The sequence below is a fragment of the Chenopodium quinoa genome, unplaced genomic scaffold (assembly GCF_001683475.1).
Source record: "Chenopodium quinoa cultivar QQ74 unplaced genomic scaffold, ASM168347v1, whole genome shotgun sequence".
Lineage (NCBI taxonomy): Eukaryota > Viridiplantae > Streptophyta > Magnoliopsida > Caryophyllales > Amaranthaceae > Chenopodium > Chenopodium quinoa.
The window spans coordinates 1,607,758-1,627,622 of record NW_018744311.1 but is presented as its reverse complement, the minus strand read 5'-3'; the positions used below and the strand labels follow the sequence as shown (position 1 = coordinate 1,627,622).

The following is a 19,865-nucleotide window of genomic DNA, read 5'->3' as shown; positions in this document are numbered from 1 at the left end:
TACGCATTGGATAATTCCCTCAAAAAAAAAAAAAAAAAAAAAGTATACAGTGGATAAAATGTTAATTTCCTTTGGTTTTTTTTTTTTGTTTTTTTTTTTTCACAATTGCCACATTTAGTTCACTTGAGTTTTACATCAAGTAGTGATTTTTAGTAAATTTTCAAAATAATTGTGTGTAATCCATCGTGATGATTGATCGCAGACTTGGATTCACATTTGTATAAAAGTAAAAATGACTCATGTTACTAAATTTACATTTTTAAGTAAGTTATGGGACATGTAACATTAATCGTATCACACAATCATAAAAGTTGTATCATGTCATCTTCGACTTGACTTGTTATTGTGTTCTTTCTCACGTCGAGAAATATATCATACACTCACACGTACTCTAGTTCCCAAAATGCCAACCAATAGAATGCAAATGTGGGACATTTGACCACCTAATCTCCCCCCCCCCCCCCTCTCCAATTCTTGTTTTAAATGCTTTCACAATTCCTCTTGTTACAAGGAACTCCTAAGATATCCTTTTTATAAAAAAAATATTTAAAAAAAAAAACAAATGAAGGCAAGGGTGTAATGACTTGTTGAAACATTAATCTCAAAACAATAAGGCCCAAATGACCAAAGGTAATTCATTTTGAAACTAATAAAACCCCATCACTTAGGGCTTGTTCACATTTACTTAATTTCAGTTCAATTTAGTTCAGCTCAGCTCCGCTTCAATTAGTTCAGTTCAGTTCAGCTCAATTCAGTAAATGTGAACAGACCCTTAAGTGTTTTTTTTAAAAAAAGTGTTTATACAAAAATTATTTCTTTAATTTTGTGGTGTTATAGGAATAATTAACTTAGTATAAGGATTGCACTAATTACATTCCCATTCCAAATTTTCATATAACCATAACTTCATATTTTATAAGTAATAGGTTATATCAATCAACTTAGTTGGATAAATTATTGGGTAATACAAAAAATTATATATATATATATATATATTTAAATAAAAAAACCCTTAAGTTTGTTATTCAATCATTCTTTTCAAGGGGATTGAACTAAGATTTTGATCACAACATTGTAGCAGACATCGTATAGCAGTGATTAGCTGTTTAAATATCGTGCAGTTGATAAGTACTTGTATTTTTTCTAACATTGCTTGCGAACTTTGAAACATTGACATTTTTGACGTTTTAGAAAAACAACAGGCGTATTCTCTCCGGCTTAATTTCAATTCAGTTTAGCTTCAATCAGTTCAATTCCTAATTTCCATCTTTCATAAACAATTCAGTTCAACTCCAACTAATGCAGTTCAGTTTAATCTAATTCAGCTCAGTTCAGTAAATCATAATCTCTATCTCCATCACTAACCAATACAGTACTTTAACTATTATATTGTCAAACACCTTTGTTTTTAAATACTTGCTTCATTTTCTTATTTAGAAATCTTTTATAATATTTAATTCATTTCTCTCATCTATTGGGCCCAACATAAATCATATTTTATTAATTTCATATATCGCTCATCCAATTCTCTCAACTATTTTTTTTTTTTACAATCTTTATTCTTCCACCTACCTATTTTCATATTTTATTACTTTCTATAATTTCTCATAGGGAATATTAATGATAATTTTAGAAATGTTTTGTGAACGTCTTCATTAATTTTAAGGATGATACTCAATACTTAAGATTGGATAGTTCCCGTAAAAAAAAAAAAAGATTGGATAGTCAACGCCGAAACCTATTAACAGCGGTATGAGCCGTATAACTGTAATAGCGGGAAGTAACTGAAGCAAGCGAGTCTACCCGCCGGACAACACAATGCTACTGAGACACACTACCAGAGCCATGACCCCTTTCTCTCTCCTCCCTTCCCTCTCTTTCTCTCTCCTCTTTTCCCCAAAACCTTCCTTCTTAATCCCTAAACCCTCCTTAAACCCTAATTTTCCCAAATTCACTCTAAATTCTCGACCATTTTCTCTCTCCTCTGCAACAATTTCCCCAATTTCTTCCCCCAATTCTCAAACCCTAGATTTCAATGTCGAACCTTACTTGTCTTGTTCGATGCCTGGTAATCGCCTCAAAGTTGCTGTTCTTATTAGTGGTGGTGTTGATAGTAGCGTCGCTTTGAGACTTCTCCATGCTGCTGGTCATTCTTGCACTGCTTTCTATCTCAAAATTTGGTTTCAGGTTTAATTTGTTATTTTATCTCTTCATTTCACCAGCATTTTGTTAAATTTATGGCTGAATTTCGTTGTTTGAATTGCTTAATCTTTAATTTGTGATTTTCTCTCTTCATTTGACCTGCATTTTGTTGAATTTATGGCTGAATTTCGGTGTTTGAATTGATTAATCATTGAATTGCCTCCTTTTGTGTTGATATAAATTTGGTTGTTTTGCATTTTGGAATCCATTGTTCACATGTTTTGCCTTTTCTTACTTTGTTTGTTGGATTGATTGATTGTGCTATGCTATTAATTTGGTTATAGTGAATTTTGTCAATTGATTTAAGGAATTGAGCGAAACCAATTCAATCGGCAGTAATTGTGCGTTTATCAAAATGAAATTTGGTATCTATGCGACTATGCCTGTATAATACGCTGTAAGCTGTATTATGTCAACACTCAACAAAGATAAGAAAACAGATCTTCAGTAGCTATTCTTGGAGAATTTATGGGAAAGTGAAAGCGTTGAAATGATCAGTGACTTATATTAATAGGAAGATGAGGAGACAGCGGCTGAATTTTACTGCTTTGTCATGTGCTCATTTAAATTGGTATTTGGTATGCTCTGCCTTAGAAGTTACCTATGTTGAGTTATTGTTGATGTTATTATGTTAATCTTGTGAGAGCCTAGTCTATCATGCTCTGTGTTTAGGATGCTAATAACTTGTGGACTTTAAGAAGCAATTTTTACAAATTTGTGAGATTTTGTGACTCTAATCAAACAAGAGGAACGTGTCATGCTTTTGATGTGTTCAACAGTTGATGTCCTAAATGACAAGCTCAATTTTCCTTTGTACCGCTGCAATCATTATTTGTGACTAGTTTATGAAGGTTCATCAAGACTCGACTTCTGAAAATTCTTGAAACATGCACACGTTATTTATTTTTAATGCCCGATAATATAACTTAAAGGTTGATTTTGTAGGAGGACTTTGAAAATTATTGGTCTGAATGCCCATGGGAAGATGATTTGGGATACGCTAAGGCTGTTTGCAATCAGGTAGCTCTTTAAGTACTTAAGTAGTGGTTTCTGCGGTTGGCATTGGTTCTCGACTGAACTAGAAAGACATTTTTTCCAGGTTGATGTTCCATTGGAAGTTGTGCATCTGACTGATGAATATTGGGAAAAAGTGGTATTGTTTTCCATGTTGCAAATGCGTGTTTTCTAGTTGCCATATGTTTTATGCACACATCTTAGCCTACTTTTTCTTTGCATGTGTTCTTAAGGCTTGAGACTCATGGGACTATCTATTAGGTCTCTTACATTATTGAAGAGTATCGAAATGGGCGTACTCCTAATCCTGATGTGCTCTGTAATACAAGAATAAAATTTGGTTAGTTGCTTGCCCTCTTTGCTGTGTAAAGAAATGAATCTGGAATTCGGATGATGATATTCTTGTTCAAAGTTATGTTATCCTTACTGTTCATATTCTTTATTCTTTCAGGTGCATTTATGGATGCAATTAGCAGTATGGATTTTGATTATGTAGCCTCAGGACATTATGCAAATGTGATTCATCCGTCGATTGATGCGCTGGATAATCCTTCTGTTCTGGAGCTGTCAAGGGATATGGTAATTATGTCGTCTATTTTTATTCTGTTTTCTTCTTGACCTTATATTGTTAGTGCCAAGTGGTAGCTTCCCACAATTCACACTTAACTATTCTTTTTGAATCTTTGATACCTCAGGTCAAGGATCAAACTTATTTCTTGTCACACCTAGATCAACGTCAGCTAAAACGCCTTATTTTCCCTCTGGGATGTATATCAAAGGTGAGAGTGATTTGTTTCTTTGTGCTTAGTTGCTTACCAAACTGGCTACTGGAGCTAATGCCTATCGATTTGGTGGTTGTTTAACCAATAAGACAAGTTGATGAGTCTTTAGCATGAGGTAAATACAATTACAAGTGCATTATGCTAAAAATATCTAACCGTTGTACAGTTGTGTAAGTAGCTGGTGAAGTGGATTTTTTAATTGTTGATGTTCCTTTGAGGAAGCTTTGTGTTGTAGCCATATACTTTAATACTTAGGATGTATATTCATTCTGGAGTCTGCTGAATAATTATTGTTCACTACTTTGTTTTCCTCATATCTTGATCCTTTTGTTGTCTGGCATTTTGCATTCTTAGATTTGTTTTACATTAATACGTGTGTTGACTTACTTTCAGGACGAGGTCCGTAAACTTGCTAGCGAATTTTCTCTACCCAACAAAGATAGAAAGGATTCTCAAGGGATATGCTTCCTTGGAAAAGTATGTTTAACAAATTAATATTATTGGTGAAGGTTTGTTTGCTGTACATTGGTCTTTGAAGTCTCCTTCCGTTTCGTGCTTCAATGCAAGCATGGAATTTAGATGTCTGATTTCTTGACTCGAGTTTAAAATCTTTCTTTTAGCTTTAATTCGACTTGAAATTTACTGTGTGCTGTATTATGTGATTAATCTGTATGTGTTTAACATGATGATTTTCTTTTCATCTTGACGAGTCACAAAATTTATAGGAGTTTGATACTTTGATGTACTGGCACCATGAATGTTTGTACATCATGCTTCCTTGAAGTTTTTGGCTTGATCAAAATTTTTTTTGGGTCCTTGTCTATTGTGATTTATATGGTTCAATGTACTATTAGCAGACAGTTTGGTTGGTGGTAGAAAATGGTGGCAATGGGATAGACTTTGTACATTTTTTTGTATGAGAAATCAATGTTTATTTCCTTGGTTGTATCAGGTGGTAATGGCCGTTTATGATGGAAACACAAGTTTGGGGATGAAATTGCATTACCACGGATATTAGGATGTCATTTTGCTTGTTAAATTACATTTAAACTCATTCCCATTAATACTCTTTATGACTAGCTGTCAAACGAGCCGTAATATATAGGCCAATTGACCAGATTGGTAAATAAAACAGACCCTTAGCGACAATTTGGTAAAAAAACTTACTCCGGCGACAAATTGGTAAAAAAAAACTAACCTTAAGAGACAATTTGGTAAATAAAATAATCTCAGGGGACAATTAACCCAAAAAAGCAAAAAATTTCGATAAATTACTCGCGAATGCTTAATATAGTTCCTTTTTCTTGTTATTTAACAACCCTTTTTTATGGAAATAACAATTTGAAGAAAAAAAACGTTAAGTATCAATTTTCACTTAAGTTTCATACCCCTTATTAACGAATTTTTTTTAAAAGGGGTTGGAAATAAAAAGGGATGACATGTAAATTCAAAATTTTAAATGGAAAAAATAAATTTAAGAACAAAAAAAAAATTAAAATAGGATTTTTAAAGAGTTTGTCGGGAAAAAATAGATTATTTGGTCTAAATGTCGCCGGAGTTTATTATTTTTACCAAATTGTCGCATATTGTTAGCTTTTTTTACCAAGTTGTCGCTGGAGTAAGTTTTTTTACCAAATTGTCGCTAGAGGTCTTTTTTATTTACCAATCTGGTCAATTGACCTAATATATATAATATACCACTTCCCTTTATATACTGCTACTCCATACTGCTTATGGACTTATGGTCCTTGATTGTTTTGTTTATACTTTGTGCTTTGCCTGTATAGATGGAAGAAGATACTCCATTGCTTTGCTAGCATGTATTGATTCTATTATGTAATTGTGTATCAGTTCTTGTTCTCTCTTGAGATTTTATCCTTACTGCTGCCTTATACAGGCTCCCTTCTATTTCAGATAAAATTCAGTGACTTTGTTGCACGGCATATTGGTGAGATGGAAGGTGTCATGTTGGAAGCTGAAACAGGAGATTTTCTTGGGAATCACCGTGGATTTTGGTTTTACACAATTGGTCAACGCCAAGGCCTACGCCTTCCTGGGGGACCATGGTATTTTCTTGTCAATAATTCAATTGTATGGATCCATTATTCTTTTGTTGGGTTTAGTAATAAGTGTGCGGGTGATTTTTTTTTTCTTTCTAAATCATAAACAAATGACGTATCCATGACTGTCTTTGTCCAGTGCATACCTTTTATGGAAGATAATTTTTTGATTATTTTTTGGTTAATTTTTGTGCAGATGAAAGACTGGTTATTTTTTGTCATTTTTTTAATCACCGTGCAAGTTTTTGGGAACCAATTTAATAGCAGCATAATTTTGCCTGAAATGATTAAACTTTATATGGAGTACTTGCTTCACTTTAGTTTTCTTGATCATCTAGCTGTTGATGGGACATGAAAGGATGAGACTGTGAGAGGGGGAGGGAGAGATACTTTTGTGACAGATAAACTTAGATTTAGAGTATAAATGTTGTTCCGCTTGTCCCTCCCTATAGTTTTCCTGTGTCCGTGCTCTCAACTGTGCTTTACATTTATCTTTAAAATTTGCCTCACAACCTGTTTTCTTGTGGGTGTACAGGTATGTTGTACAGAAGGACATTAAAAATAATGTAGTATTTGTCTCAAGAAACTATTATTCAGTTGACAAAAGAAGGCGTGTATTTCGTGTTGGATCTTTAAAATGGCTTGGCGGCTTTCCCCCAGACAACATAAATGAGCTACAGTGCAAGGTAATGGCCTTGAAGCAGATTGTTTTTTGTCAAACTATCATTTATAAAGTAGCAGTTTAGGTTTCATGTTTGATTAATTTTTGTTTATCAAGGGTGGCAGTAGGCCATTGAAAATTCCTTTTTATTTTTATTTTTATTTTTTTATTTTTTTTTTTATATATATATATATATAATTGCTAGGGCATGGCTACATGCCTACATACTTCTGTGCTCCAACTTTTTCAGACATTGCCATAGGCAGAAGTCCTATGCACTGTATGGTTACTATGAGAACCAGCAAGAACTGCATCTTTAAAGTGTTGAATGGGTTTTTTAAGCATCAACAATCGATGAAATTCCAAACTCCGGTGTAGTTATATTGGAATCATGAAAAACAATTATCTTATGCTTCACGATTAGTTTATGAAGACCAATATATATATATATATATTATTATTTTTTTTTTGGGGGGGGGATGGGTTTGTGTCCCTGTGTGGAGTGCGCGGTGCGGTGGGAATGGGTTGAGTCAATGAGGAAATGATGCTACTGTTAATTGTCTTACAGGTCATCTTACCCACTATATATCTCTCTTTTTAGGTTCGACATGGTCCTAGCTTTTATTCCTGCAGTTTGACAATGGTATCTGGTGAAAACTGCAATGGAGATGTAGCTGTTGTCCATCTGTCAGAAGATGATCAAGGCTTGGCAGCTGGTCAGTTTGCTGCCTTCTACCAAGGAAAGACATGCATTGGCTCTGGCGTAATACTCGAATCCTGGGACGAGGAAGGTTTCCCAGTTTGTGAGAAGGCTCTTGAAATCGCCAGAATGGAAGACAAGTCAAAGCTTGGAAAACCTGTAAAAATCAAAGTTAAACCAGAGGAACCTAAATTGGGTACAGATGAGAATGTTGGAAGTATCAATTCATCAAGCATGATTAGTAGACAAGTAGAAGATGAACAAGGGGCAACTGATAGCCTATCGCCAATTGGATGCAACAGCTGAAGCAGAAAATGTTGCAGTTGAATGGGTGTTCTTGTTTGTTTTTACTGAGGCTGACGAGTTTCCAATTTTGTATAACTAGTTTCGAGACAAGGGAACAGGTTCAACAGGCAGGCAGTGTGCTGAAGTTGTACTTCACAGTTTACATAATAAATGTGTAATATTCATCTACTTGGTACGGAGTAGTATGCATCTTGTCTCAAGGAGTATATCATATTTTTGCTGAGACAGTTTGTAAATTGGCGTCACATCTATTAGTATTCGCATCACATCTATTGACCAGTTTTACAACTTTGTTACTACGTAGTATAAATAGTAAAAATAGAAGCAAAATTGACTTATTTTTCCATCTATTTCATGATTAATTGAAGGTCACAAGTATAATACCATCAATTGACTCGACAACTTAATAAGGTAAAATTCTTCGGAATATTAATTCATCATTCTTCATCTCGAAAACTATAAATACATATTCCAGTTTTTGATTACCCCATTTCTTTCCATCACTCATCCTATCTTTTAAACATAAGGGCTTGTTCTCATTAACTGAACTGAATTGAACTCAGCTAAAAATAATCGTATGAGAACAAGGAGACTTTGAACTTAAAAAAAAAAAGAAAAAAAAAGAAAAAAAAAGACATTTTATTTGTATTACTGCTTTAAGCGTACAGTAGCTTTATTTGGCTCTCTATTCTATCATACGCCTTCTCAATCTATTAAAATACAGAAGATAAACCCCCCAAAAACCACCAAGCTTCAACAATGGCGATTACAGGAAAAATGGCTGCATTTTCTCTCTCCAAAACCATATCTCCTCTCTCTCCTCAGCAGCAAACTTCTCGAAGTTTCTCTATTTATCTCACTCTCTCTCCTCCTCAAATTTCTCCTTTTCGCTCCAATTCTTTCCATAAACCTTCCCTAAACCTCCATTTTCGACCTTCTGTTCTTCGCTCGCCGTCCAACAATGGCGGAATTGAAGCTTCTGGTGAAAACGAAGATCTAGAACAAGAAGAAGACCATGATTATGATGATGAAGTTGAGGAGGAGGAGATTTTGGATTACGAAGGTTATCAAAGTGAGGGGAGTGATGAGGATTTCATCATTGATGAAGAAGAGCTTGAAGCTGAAGCTAAGGCTGTTGTTCGCGAATTTTCGACGTCTTTGTCTCGTGAATTGAAGATTGGTTCGTTATTTCTAAGCTTAATCAATTGGCGTTTTCTTTTTCCTCTTTTGTCTAATCAATTGGTAGCTCATAGTATAATTAGGCTCATAATTTAATGTTGATATTTAATTATTAAATTACAATCAGAATTTGCTTTGAAATTGTTATTATAATGTATAGATTGTCTACTAAGGCTGAAAATTTGATGCTGATATTTAAATTATTAACTTACAATCTAAAATTGCTTTGAAATTCTTATTATAATGTATACTTAGGCTGAGAATTTGATGTTTATTTAAGTTAGTGATTCTCTCCTGAATTTGCTTTGAAATTGTTATTATAATGTGTGCTTAGGTTGAGGATTTGATGTTGATATTAAATAATTAATTTTCAATCTAATATTGCTTTGAAATTCTTAATCATGTATACATAAGCTGAGAATTCGATGTTGATGTACATAAATTATTAATTTTCAATCTGAATTAGCTGTAAAAGTCTTATTATGTAGATTTCGTGCATGTAATTCTTGGATGAAATTGTTATATATGCTATTAAATGTGGAGTTGAATGCTTTATTTATATGAATTGAGATTAATGGATTTAACTGTTGAATACGCTGAGCAAATGTAGAATCGATTGTAGCTAGAGCAAATTTCAGTCTACTCACCTTCCTTTCATTGAGGAGATTTTTTGGATATATGGTCTCAAATTTCTCTGTATGTTGATCATAGAGGAAGACGGGACGAATCGTGGTAAAGACGCGGGAGGAAAACAGCAACAACAGAAAACTGTACCTAAGAATGTTAGTGAATTAGAACTTATTGTTTGTTATCTTCAACATTTTGCATATGCCTGTTATTTCCTTAGTTAAATATGTTGTTTCACTAATTCTGATCAACTATACTTAGGTAGGGGGTGGTTGTTGATGCTCTCTGTAAAGTGTTAACATACGGACCAAGGATATATGTACCTCCGACTTTACGTGTCTTAAGCTAATAAGCTATGTCTAATTAGAATTCATAGGATTTCTTTAGGAGTAAAAGTTCTGTAGTGATATAGAAAGCTTGATGTATTTGTTTGTTTAAATATATGGTTGCAGATACCAGACCATCTTCTTCCAAAGGTTGCAATTTTCGGAAGGCCAAATGTTGGTAAATCAGCATTGTTTAACCGTCTAGTGGGGGTATATCTAGCAACCTTTAGCTTGAGTTTCCGTCCACCAATTTTTTTTTTTTTGAAAATTTTTGTTCCCTGTTTGATTCCAATCTTGTTTCCATAGGGTAACAAAGCAATTGTGGTGGATGAGCCTGGGGTTACTAGGGACCGTTTATATGGAAGGTCTTTTTGGGGAGACCATGAATTCATGGTCATAGATACTGGAGGAGTTGTGACGTTATCCAAATCACAGGAAGATGTTGTAGAGGACTTGAATGTATCCACAACTATTGGTATGGAGGGAATCCCATTGGCTGCTAGGGAGGCCGCTGTGGCTAGAATGCCTTCTCAAATTGAGAGACAAGCAGCTATAGCTGTTGAAGAGTCATCAGTCATCATTTTTGTCGTTGATGGTCAGGTATGCTTCTATCCTGCTTTCCAGTACTTTTTAAATCATTACCAAAGCATTTTGCTTACATTTTTTAGTGGGCAAATGCCTTAGCCTAATTCTGGCTGGAGCCTCCAATAAGATCTCTCACTCTCTCTTGCTTGTGAAGAATAGAATATGGACGCTTCTCGTTCCCTCTTTTGAGTTTATGTCTTCCTTTCAAAGTTACTCTCTCTTAGCTCAAGTGAGTGACCGAGCTTGCTTTTAGTGGCGACTTATGCTAGGGTAATTTGATTTGCAACCAAGACTTCTGATACCTGTGTTTTCTCCCAGTCTCACACAAACATCTTGATGATTCATGAGGCCAAAACTCCCCCTCCTCTCTCTCTCTCTCTCTCTCTCTCTCTTGATGATTCATGAGGCCAAAACTCCCCCCTCCTCTCTCTCTCTCTCTTGATGATTCATGAGGCCAAAACTCCCCCCTCCTCTCTCTCTCTCTCTCTCTCTCTCTCTCTCTCTCTATTAGGACCCTGGTGATAGAAAAACAAAGATTAATTGGTGCACAGACCTTTCATTCATTTTTCCTTGAGTTTTTATTTTAGGTGCACCACATTAAGATTAAGTTGATCATATTGTTTCCCTCTCAAGTAAATCTCACTAGAACAATTCTGAACAGGCTGGCCTAACTGCAGGTGATGTGGAAATAGCTGATTGGCTGCGTAAAAACTATTCAAAGAAAAATACTATACTTGCTGTTAACAAATGTGAATCTCCCAATAAAGGGCTGGCACAGGTATCAGAGTTTTGGTCTTTGGGGTGAGTTATACTTTACCTTTGATTATTTTCATGTTCATGTTTCACTATTGTCCCTTAAATGCTTATGGTGACTCTCTACCTGGAAGTAGCCTTTGTGGTCCCAGTATTTATGTGCAAATGCAAGACAAAGACAATAGTTGGGCTACTATCTAGGAAAATTTAAAGTGTTGAAGTCTCTAACTTCTATAGAGGAAAATGTGAGAATGTGGGTAAGAACTAAGAAGTAAGAATATGTGGGTAAGGTTGCATCTGTATTACAATTGTATCGAAAACTGGATACATGCCTGTTCAATGAATGTGTATATGGGTAGATATTTGCTTGTTTGCATATAGCCTATATGTTTTTGTTTCAGTCCTTTAGCCCTTTTATGAGGGTGAATGGATGTACTCGCTAGTTAGATAAACATGTACAGCCGTACAAGCTATATTTAGAAATTAGAATGTTAAATGCTCACTTGTCTTCTGTTTTGCCTTTCTCTTAAGTGTTTTCATGTTCTGTTTGGTGATGTAGGTTATCTCCTATTCCTGTTTCTGCAATCTCTGGAAGTGGAACTGGGGAGCTCCTTGATCTTGTTTGTTCAGGGTTGACAAAAATTGAGGTAGCTGATAAATGTTCGTTTAAAATTATAAAAAAGTTTCTTTAACCTAATTTAAGTTTGTAGGACCTAGGAAGAAGCTAAGAAAACCGAAGACTTCTATATGAAACAGAAAAGTCTTAACTCTGCTTGTTTTCCAATTGTTGGTGTAACTGATGCCTGAAGCATGAACTGCTCTTTGTGTTTCCATTGTCTCCTTTATATGAATATTAATGTTAGTATATTGACTCATGAAGTGTACATTTGACGTGTTGTCTATCTTGCAAGTATAGGAGCCTGAAGATCTTGAAGAAGAAAATTACATCCCTGCTATTGCAATTGTAGGCAGACCAAATGTTGGAAAAAGCAGCATATTAAATGCATTAGTTGGGGAGGACAGGACTGTTGTGAGTCCTGTTAGTGGTACTACTCGTGATGCTATCGATACCGAATTTGCAGCACCAGATGGACAGGTTGGATTCTGTGTGAATATTATTTATTTCGCTCTATCTTTGCATTTTGGTGGCGGATAACTTTCAGATTTTTGTTGAAATGCTTTTGTGGTGTAATTTATCTGTTCCTGTTTTATGTCATCTTTTAAAATTCTATAAAAATTCATGCAAATTATCAAGTTTTAGCCTTTATTTTTATTTTTATTTATATATTATTTATTTTTGGTTGTATGAACAATGAACATGGCCATCACTGGGGGAACTATCTCTGTCTTTAGTTGGAAACCTGTTCTCTGTCTCCAGTTTCAGAGTCTTAATTCAAAATGAAAACACTGGTGGTGGCAAGAACCACCTTCTTTAAACTCCCTTCTTCTCTCCCAAGTCATAATATTCTGGTTAGTGGTTACCAGTCTTACCACTGAGCTACCTTTCTCCCCTTACCTCCTGTGGGTTACCAGTACTTCCCTCCATAGTGTGGTACATTTTACCTGCTTGCTAGTGGACTCTGATAGTGGGGTATTTGTAACTTCTGACATCTTTTGCAGAAGTTCCGGCTTATTGATACTGCTGGAATCAGAAGAAAATCGGCTGTAGCATCATCGGGGAGCATCACTGAGGGCTTATCTGTTAATCGAGCTTTCCGTGCTATTCGTCGCTCTGATGTTGTTGCTCTCGTCATTGAGGCAATGGCCTGTATAACTGAACAGGTAACTTGTCTTTCAGGTTCTCCATGGCAGTTAAGGGTAAATTTTTAATTGTTTTATACAATTACTTGTAGTTTTACTGCTTCTTTTGCATTAATGACCAGGGTGCTCCCCAAATAATGAATTTTATCTTCTTAATGTGTTTTGGTCTTTTAGACCTTTGGCTGACAGTCAATGCTAGGCTTTCAATTTTCTGTTTTGTTAGAGGTCTGGATTTGTATATTTCATAATTATCATACCTTCAGTTTCACTTCTTCTATGTTGTTTACCTTGTATGGACTTATGCTCGGAGATGGTGCCATGACTGATAACACTGGCTGTCCAACTTGGAAAATGAAATATTAGAACTTAGAAGCTTTGCGTTTCAGCATTGTGGATGCTGTTATGTAGAGTAATAGATGATGAACTTAATTTTATACATAAAATTGCAGTCGTTTTCCCCTTTTCTTCAGGTGGGTTTGGCAGGGGAGGGAGTGATCATGCTATTTATTGCCATGCTTTAATGCGGAGTATATTAACAAATTACTTTCTATTATTTTGTTTTTCTCTTGAGGGCTGAGAGGCTCTGGTCATTGGCTAGGTTCCTAGAAAATAGGAACGTTTTTCACATTTTGGTTGCTCAGCTTTTGCATAGTGCTTAGTTTTCTACTTCTTTGTAGAATCACTCTGATATTATTCCTCTTTCCAAACATAATTATGCAACATATTTCTATAGATCATCTGGTAGTTATAAATTAATCGTTTGCGGTTTTTCTGTGCATTCATATTGGCTGAAGGAAAAAGTGTATATGCTCCTGACGGTCTATCTTATGGCTTCTTGTTTTGTAATCTGAGGGCTTGATACCATTTATATTATTTTCCAGGACTACAAGATTGCAGAAAGAATTGAAATGGAAGGAAAGGGCTGTTTGATTGTTGTGAATAAATGGGATACAATACCAAATAAGAACCAACAGACAGCGGTGTTATATGAGCAAGATGTTAGACAGAAGATTCGCAGTCTTCATTGGGCACCCATTGTTTATGCTGCTGCAATATCTGGTCAAAGTGTTGATAAGTATGAACTATCCCGATAGTTGCTTTTCAATAAACATGATTGCAAATCAGCATATTTTGAATCAAAATCCTATTATTTGGCTTTTTACATACATGTGGGGTGGATGAGATTTATGACTTACTGAATGATTACTAATACTCTTCTACTTCTTTGTTGTGCTAAAAGACTTTCTTTGCGACTTATAGGGTTAGGGTTCTTGATGAAATTGACTATTATCCGTTGCAGTGGATTACTGGCTGAAATCTGAGATTATATTTTGGTTGGAGCAAAATGGCTATTGAAGTCCTTGCCTAATTATATACAATTATACATGCCTTGCCCTTTACATTTTTTTTTTCTTTTCCTTTTTTCCCCTTGAAGCTGTTGCTCTTATCCTCTTTGCTGTGGGATTGAGAGCTTATGACATGTTGTGTGATTCGTGTGAAAGATGGTTTTTTACTTGAAAAACTTTCAGAACTCCATGGTCAATATGACACCATTATAGGACCTGGATTTGAGCTGTTGTGAATCAAAGTGTGGTCTGCATTCTTACACTCTATTCCTTTTAATTGTCATCTAAGTCCTAGCCTCCTAGATAACACTATTTTGTAAAGTATTTCCATTGAAACATAGTAGTAGCCGTATAAATTCAACAGTAATCTTCAGATATTTTAGGGTTTTGGCAGGGGAGTGAGCAGAAGTGCAGTACCAAGATAGGAAGTTAGGAACACTTGGTGTGTATCCTGTAATGAATGACTTTAGAAGAATTTTAATGAGCAGAAACATAGTTGAAATTGTAGGTTTAAGTATTTGCATATCTGATTCTCCACACTGCCATAAATGAGAGCTTCATGTCAGGCTTTATATACATGAGTTGGTGATATTTTGTGAAATTTGTAAAAGCTTTCCACTTATATTGACTATTAAGTTTGCTTAAAGTTTCAATTTTATTGTTCCAGAGGTTATTGCATTTAGTCCTGGAAATTTTTAGCATGGAATGCATGAGTTCTACATCTAATTGGGACCTATCAGGAGATACATGCTACATCCAATAGTTACTGTCCTTGCCGACATTTTGATATTTCCATCATGTTTATACTTTATAGGATCATTGTTGCTGCCAGCATAGTAGAGAAAGAAAGGTCAAGAAGGCTAAGTACGGCCACATTGAATCAAGTTGTCCGAGAGGCTGTGGCTTTTAAAGCTCCACCAAGAACTCGAGCAGGGAAGAGGGGACGTGTATATTATTGCACACAGGTATATATATATATATATATATATATTGGTTTATTTTTTAAAAACACTGGAAAATTTCTTGCTTTCTATCTTTTGGAGCATGATTATCGGGTCCCTAGTGTCTTGCAGTTTCTTGAACAAGCATTTATTTCAGTGCGTCTTGTCTCTTTGCCCATTGGTGCTAATATTTTTATTTTTGGCATTCTATCTTAATGTCTACACTACATGAGAATCAGGTGAGCTAATTGAATGCTAGGACTTGCATATCAAATTGCTACAGACATTCAGCGAGCAAAGTAGCCATTATGTGACAATTCATTGCTGAAATAATTCAGCAAGCAATTTATCCATTATGTGACAAATCATTTCTGAGATAATTCAGTGAGCAACGTATCCATTATATGACAATTATTGCATTAATCATTGCTGAGGGTTGAGTGTCAGACTGTAGGTGACTGAGATATCCTTATTGTTAAAATCACAATTTTCATCCAGCTCCCTGGTTAGTCAAGTAAACGAAAACATTCAAAGTGGGGCATCATTTTAAAGTATATTGATTGTAGCTTGTCCTATGGAGTGCAATCAAAGCATATTGGCATGTAATAGTAATTGATGTAGAAACTCTAGAAATCGGTATTAGGTGCAAAATATTTTTTCTTCATCTAAAGATAATAGTCACATCATCCCATCCCCTCAACAGTAAGGATTGACTATAATTTCAACAGTAAACCCTTACAATAGTTGTGCTATATCCAAATTATCTCTTGCTAAATCTAATTGATACAATGGGAAAATCTACTCTCTATTTTCCCACTACTTTGAGGAAAGGGACTATTATGTGGTTATCTTGTTTACTATATGTGAGTAATGTGACTATTGTTCTAGTGATTTTTTAGTATCCGATCTTTGTTAAACTTTTTGGCCTACTTATATTTGGTGCATTACTATTTGGAAGTTCCTCAAGGCTCACATTTTGTCATATAGGCTGCTATCCGGCCTCCCACATTTGTTTTCTTTGTCAATGATGCAAAGCTCTTCTCTGAGACTTATCGTCGCTATATGGAGAAGCAATTGCGTTCAGATGCTGGATTTGCTGGTACACCAATTCGTCTTTTATGGCGCAGCAGAAGGAAAACTGTCAAAGATGCAGGTCATCATGCTGTTTCATATACATATTTCGCTTCTACTGAAAGTTGAACAATGGGGAATTTTTTTTTTTAATCATTACATAATCTTGCAGGCTGCTCTGCTGACTATTAATTACTTGCATTATTTTACAGGAAGCAGCCGAAGCACATCAACAAAGACGCGGGTAAAACTTTCAAGCAATAAAAATCAAAGAAAAGAAGTTGCAACTGTATAATATTGTTCATTAGACAAGCTTTGGACATCCTTGAACAACTATCAGCAATTCAGCATCAGTGAGAGCTGTATTGAAGAGTTTTAGATTGGTGGTTCAGCTGAAGATCTAAAAAAATAACGGTTGAGTTTCTTTGAATCCATACTTTCCTTGTGGCACTATTTTATGCCATTCAACGCCTCATACACACAAGTACATGATTAAGAAGCCTTCGATAGTACAGAAATTCTGCTGAGATCGTGAATGTTCTCATGATAGAGCGTATCATAATCAAACAGTTCTGGTGAGGTATGGAGGTTGGTGCTGTGGGGAAGCTTATTAAATGATGGCGTAGCTGTTACGATAATTATCTATGGATTTGTCTATAGCTTATGTTGTATAGTAGTTATCTGTCAACAATTTATTGTTTTTACAACTTAGAACTACCTTAATGAGTTAATGTAGCATTTAAATGAGGCATATGGAGCCGAGTATAGTTGAGTAACTGTTATACTTGTTCATTTATCTATGCTGATCTAAATTTAAATATTGAGTTTAACACCGATATTGGTCTCCCTCTTTTGACGTTGACAGGTTCAGAACTTTTGATTGAGATATCTGAAAGTGAACCTCAAGGCTTGGGATAAGTTTGGTAAGAATTAAGATGCATTATTACCTTTCAATTTTCATATTGACATAACAAGTGATCCAAATTAAAAAGAACACTGGTGCTTCGAGTAAGAAACAATAAGCCAATTAAATTGAATTCAGTTTTAGGAGTCACATTACTCCTATCTTATTATGATTACAAGAAATAATTATCACCAAAAGAAAGGCAAAAAAAATGCCAATTACAATAACTTTTGAAAAAACATTTACATATTTTTCAATTTTTTCAAGGGATAATCTTGTAAGCCTTCATTTTATCAATCCAAGAAATGAAAGAATTCTTGGTGTTCCTAAACCCCAAAAATCCATGCTCCTTGCTCTTGTTCATGCTATCCAAATACCATTCTCCAGCAAGAGTTGCATCCACAAACCACCAAGTCCCTACCTCATTCAACTTTGAAGGCACCAAACTATTCTCCCTCACTATCTCCTCCCATACCCCTTCCTTCCCCTTCATCCTCTCCTCGAGACTAAACCCGCCTTCGTTCTCATCGAACTCCACGATCTCAACCTCAAACTGCTCCCCCAACACTCTCCACAGCTGCTTCCACTTAAACACATCTCCATTGCTACAATTAAACGCCTCGTTCTTAGCATATGGATCCACTGCAGCCCATATCTGATGCTCTGCAATCAAATCCGCATCAGACGCCTGGGAGTAGCTCTCCCAGGCAGTTTTCGTACCAGGGAACTGCAGTGGAGTCCCCTCATGCTTGCATATAGCAGCATAAACAAACAAACTACCAACAACATTCATCAAACTATACGGGGAAAACCCGAAAATCCCCCCAGGTCGATGGACTGACCATGTTAAATCCTCCTTCTTATCAACCTCAGCATACAATATATCCTCAAGATCATAATAAAAATTAGGCGCATTCAACCTAGGCATATCCTCCGTAAATGGAGGATCATGATGCTCAATCTTTCCCCAAGACTCAAAAGGTCCCAAGTAATGTTTCACCCCTGTCTGCAAACAAATATGTTTCAGATTCGGCGCGTTCGGAATCACTGCATTGATAACATTCCGAAACATCCTGCTGTTAACCCTGCAGTTTTCAGCTTCAGACTCACAGTTTGCCCAACATACATAAAAAATGTTAGTAACATCAGTAAGCGGGGAAAGTTTCGATACGGCGTCGTTTTCATCAGAGACATCACACTGGATATACTCAATTGGGTGATCCGAATTCCAGTTGGGCCGTGGACGTCGGGCCACGCCGTAAACTTTCCACGGCCCGCCCGGAGTGTCCGAAAGAGGGAGAATTTCTGCTAAACTGTTGCCTACGATTCCTGTCACTCCAACTACCAGAGCTACGCTCTGATAGTTTCTTGATGTTATTGCTACATAATCTGAATCATCGAGTTTTTTCTGCAATAATTTACGATTAAATAAATCAGGATAAAACTAGATTAATTACAAATTAATGGATGTAATTATTATGTAAAAATTGAATGAATTATTGAATTGGGAAATTAAAGAGGAGAGAGAAAGAGAGATTAGCTTACCTTAGCTGCACCAATGGCGCCAGCCCACCACCAGCTCATGGTTTAGAGAGAGAGAGAGATGAAATGGGATTTGTGATGAAGAAGATGATGATTGAGGTGAAGAGAGAGAGAGAGAGAGTAGGGGGGTTAGGTACTTAGGTGGTATCGTGAGATCGTGAATAGGTGTTTACTGTTTAGGTGTGATGATGGGAGTTTCGAGATGCAGATGAGGATTTTTTGTCCGAATAATTATTATTAAAAAATTATTTTCGATATAAAAAATGTCATCGCTATATCACTTATATGCATAATTCAATAACTTACTATTTTTATTGGCACTGCCTCTTTTTATACAGTACATTTTTTTTCCCCTCTAATAAGCCTTATTATTATTATTTTATTTATTTGTTTATTTATTTTTATTTGTTATTATACTTTCAATGTTTTAAAAAAACAATGTTTGAAATTTGACACTATTATACTACCTCCGTTATAGGCTAAGTGCAACGATTAGACATTTTCCCTCTCTATTTTATGTCAAATCGTTGCACATAACTTGTAACGGAGGTAGTAGTACTGTGTATAAGTGAGTTAGGGTCTGTTCTCATACGTTTATTTTTCAGTTCAGCTCAGTTCACTTCAGCTCTTAATTTCCTTCTCTTATAAAATATTCAGTTCAGCTCAGTTCAGTCAATGAGAACAGACCCTTACTCCCTTTGCTTTCTTGTATTTGTATCAGTTTGACCGGGCACATTTTTCGAGATGCACATTTTTTGAAGCACATTTTTCAAGACGCAACTTTGACCATTTATATCTTTAATTGTTAATTAGTAAAAATTATAACAAAATTATATTATAAAACTAGACATTATGATGATTCTAATGATATATTATATAATAACTTTATTTATTTTATAGAGGTGAAAAAATCAAGTCAACCATGGTATGTGAATAATGCAAAAATCAAAGTGTTGTATTTAAAAAAAACAGAGAGAGTATATAATTAAAGATATTAGTGATTTACTCCGTAATAAGTATTGGCAAGCATAAACTCTCAATCTTGTAATTAAAAAGAACGAAGAAAATAGTTAACAGTGTAATCACTAATTTAATGGTCAAAAGT

The 19,865-nt window shown here is 35.3% G+C and overlaps 3 protein-coding genes across 3 annotated transcripts; 2 read left to right on the top strand and 1 right to left on the bottom strand.

Annotated features, from left to right (window-relative positions):
* Window positions 1-1,582: 1,582 nt before the first annotated feature.
* Window positions 1,583-7,961, top strand: LOC110696024 (tRNA-specific 2-thiouridylase MnmA-like). Its single transcript, XM_021873286.1, has 10 exons — window positions 1,583-2,187; window positions 3,148-3,222; window positions 3,302-3,355; window positions 3,478-3,556; window positions 3,668-3,795; window positions 3,912-3,995; window positions 4,392-4,475; window positions 5,913-6,064; window positions 6,594-6,744; window positions 7,321-7,961. Exons 1-10 carry the CDS (start codon window positions 1,819-1,821, stop codon window positions 7,723-7,725), a joined length of 1,581 nt encoding a protein of 526 aa, XP_021728978.1. The 5' UTR covers window positions 1,583-1,818; the 3' UTR covers window positions 7,726-7,961.
* Window positions 7,962-8,084: 123 nt separating this feature from the next.
* LOC110696023 (GTPase Der-like) lies at window positions 8,085-17,144 on the top strand. The gene is made up of 12 exons (XM_021873285.1): window positions 8,085-8,905; window positions 9,616-9,686; window positions 9,984-10,067; window positions 10,164-10,457; window positions 11,104-11,243; window positions 11,755-11,842; window positions 12,112-12,291; window positions 12,816-12,977; window positions 13,838-14,031; window positions 15,117-15,267; window positions 16,231-16,396; window positions 16,527-17,144. Exons 1-12 carry the CDS (start codon window positions 8,485-8,487, stop codon window positions 16,607-16,609), a joined length of 2,034 nt encoding a protein of 677 aa, XP_021728977.1. The 5' UTR covers window positions 8,085-8,484; the 3' UTR covers window positions 16,610-17,144.
* A 173-nt stretch (window positions 17,145-17,317) lies between these two features.
* On the bottom strand, window positions 17,318-19,059 carry LOC110696025 (3-oxo-Delta(4,5)-steroid 5-beta-reductase-like). The gene is made up of 2 exons (XM_021873287.1): window positions 18,764-19,059; window positions 17,318-18,626 (listed from the first exon to the last, which is right to left on the bottom strand). Exons 1-2 carry the CDS (start codon window positions 18,800-18,802, stop codon window positions 17,481-17,483), a joined length of 1,185 nt encoding a protein of 394 aa, XP_021728979.1. The 5' UTR covers window positions 18,803-19,059; the 3' UTR covers window positions 17,318-17,480.
* Between the last annotated feature and the right edge of the window lie 806 nt (window positions 19,060-19,865).

Coding starts and splice junctions, on each gene's coding strand:
- LOC110696024 (XM_021873286.1), top strand. CDS start 1,819: ATGCTACTGAGACACACTACCAGAGCCATGACCCCTTTCTCTCTCCTC. Junction 3,796..3,911: donor TGGAGCTGTCAAGGGATATG/GTAATTATGTCG, acceptor TTGATACCTCAG/GTCAAGGATCAAACTTATTT. Junction 6,065..6,593: donor CGCCTTCCTGGGGGACCATG/GTATTTTCTTGT, acceptor GTGGGTGTACAG/GTATGTTGTACAGAAGGACA.
- LOC110696023 (XM_021873285.1), top strand. CDS start 8,485: ATGGCGATTACAGGAAAAATGGCTGCATTTTCTCTCTCCAAAACCATA. Junction 9,687..9,983: donor AGAAAACTGTACCTAAGAAT/GTTAGTGAATTA, acceptor ATATGGTTGCAG/ATACCAGACCATCTTCTTCC. Junction 15,268..16,230: donor GTGTATATTATTGCACACAG/GTATATATATAT, acceptor TTTGTCATATAG/GCTGCTATCCGGCCTCCCAC.
- LOC110696025 (XM_021873287.1), bottom strand. CDS start 18,802: ATGAGCTGGTGGTGGGCTGGCGCCATTGGTGCAGCTAAG. Junction 18,627..18,763: donor GCGCCATTGGTGCAGCTAAG/GTAAGCTAATCT, acceptor AAATTATTGCAG/AAAAAACTCGATGATTCAGA.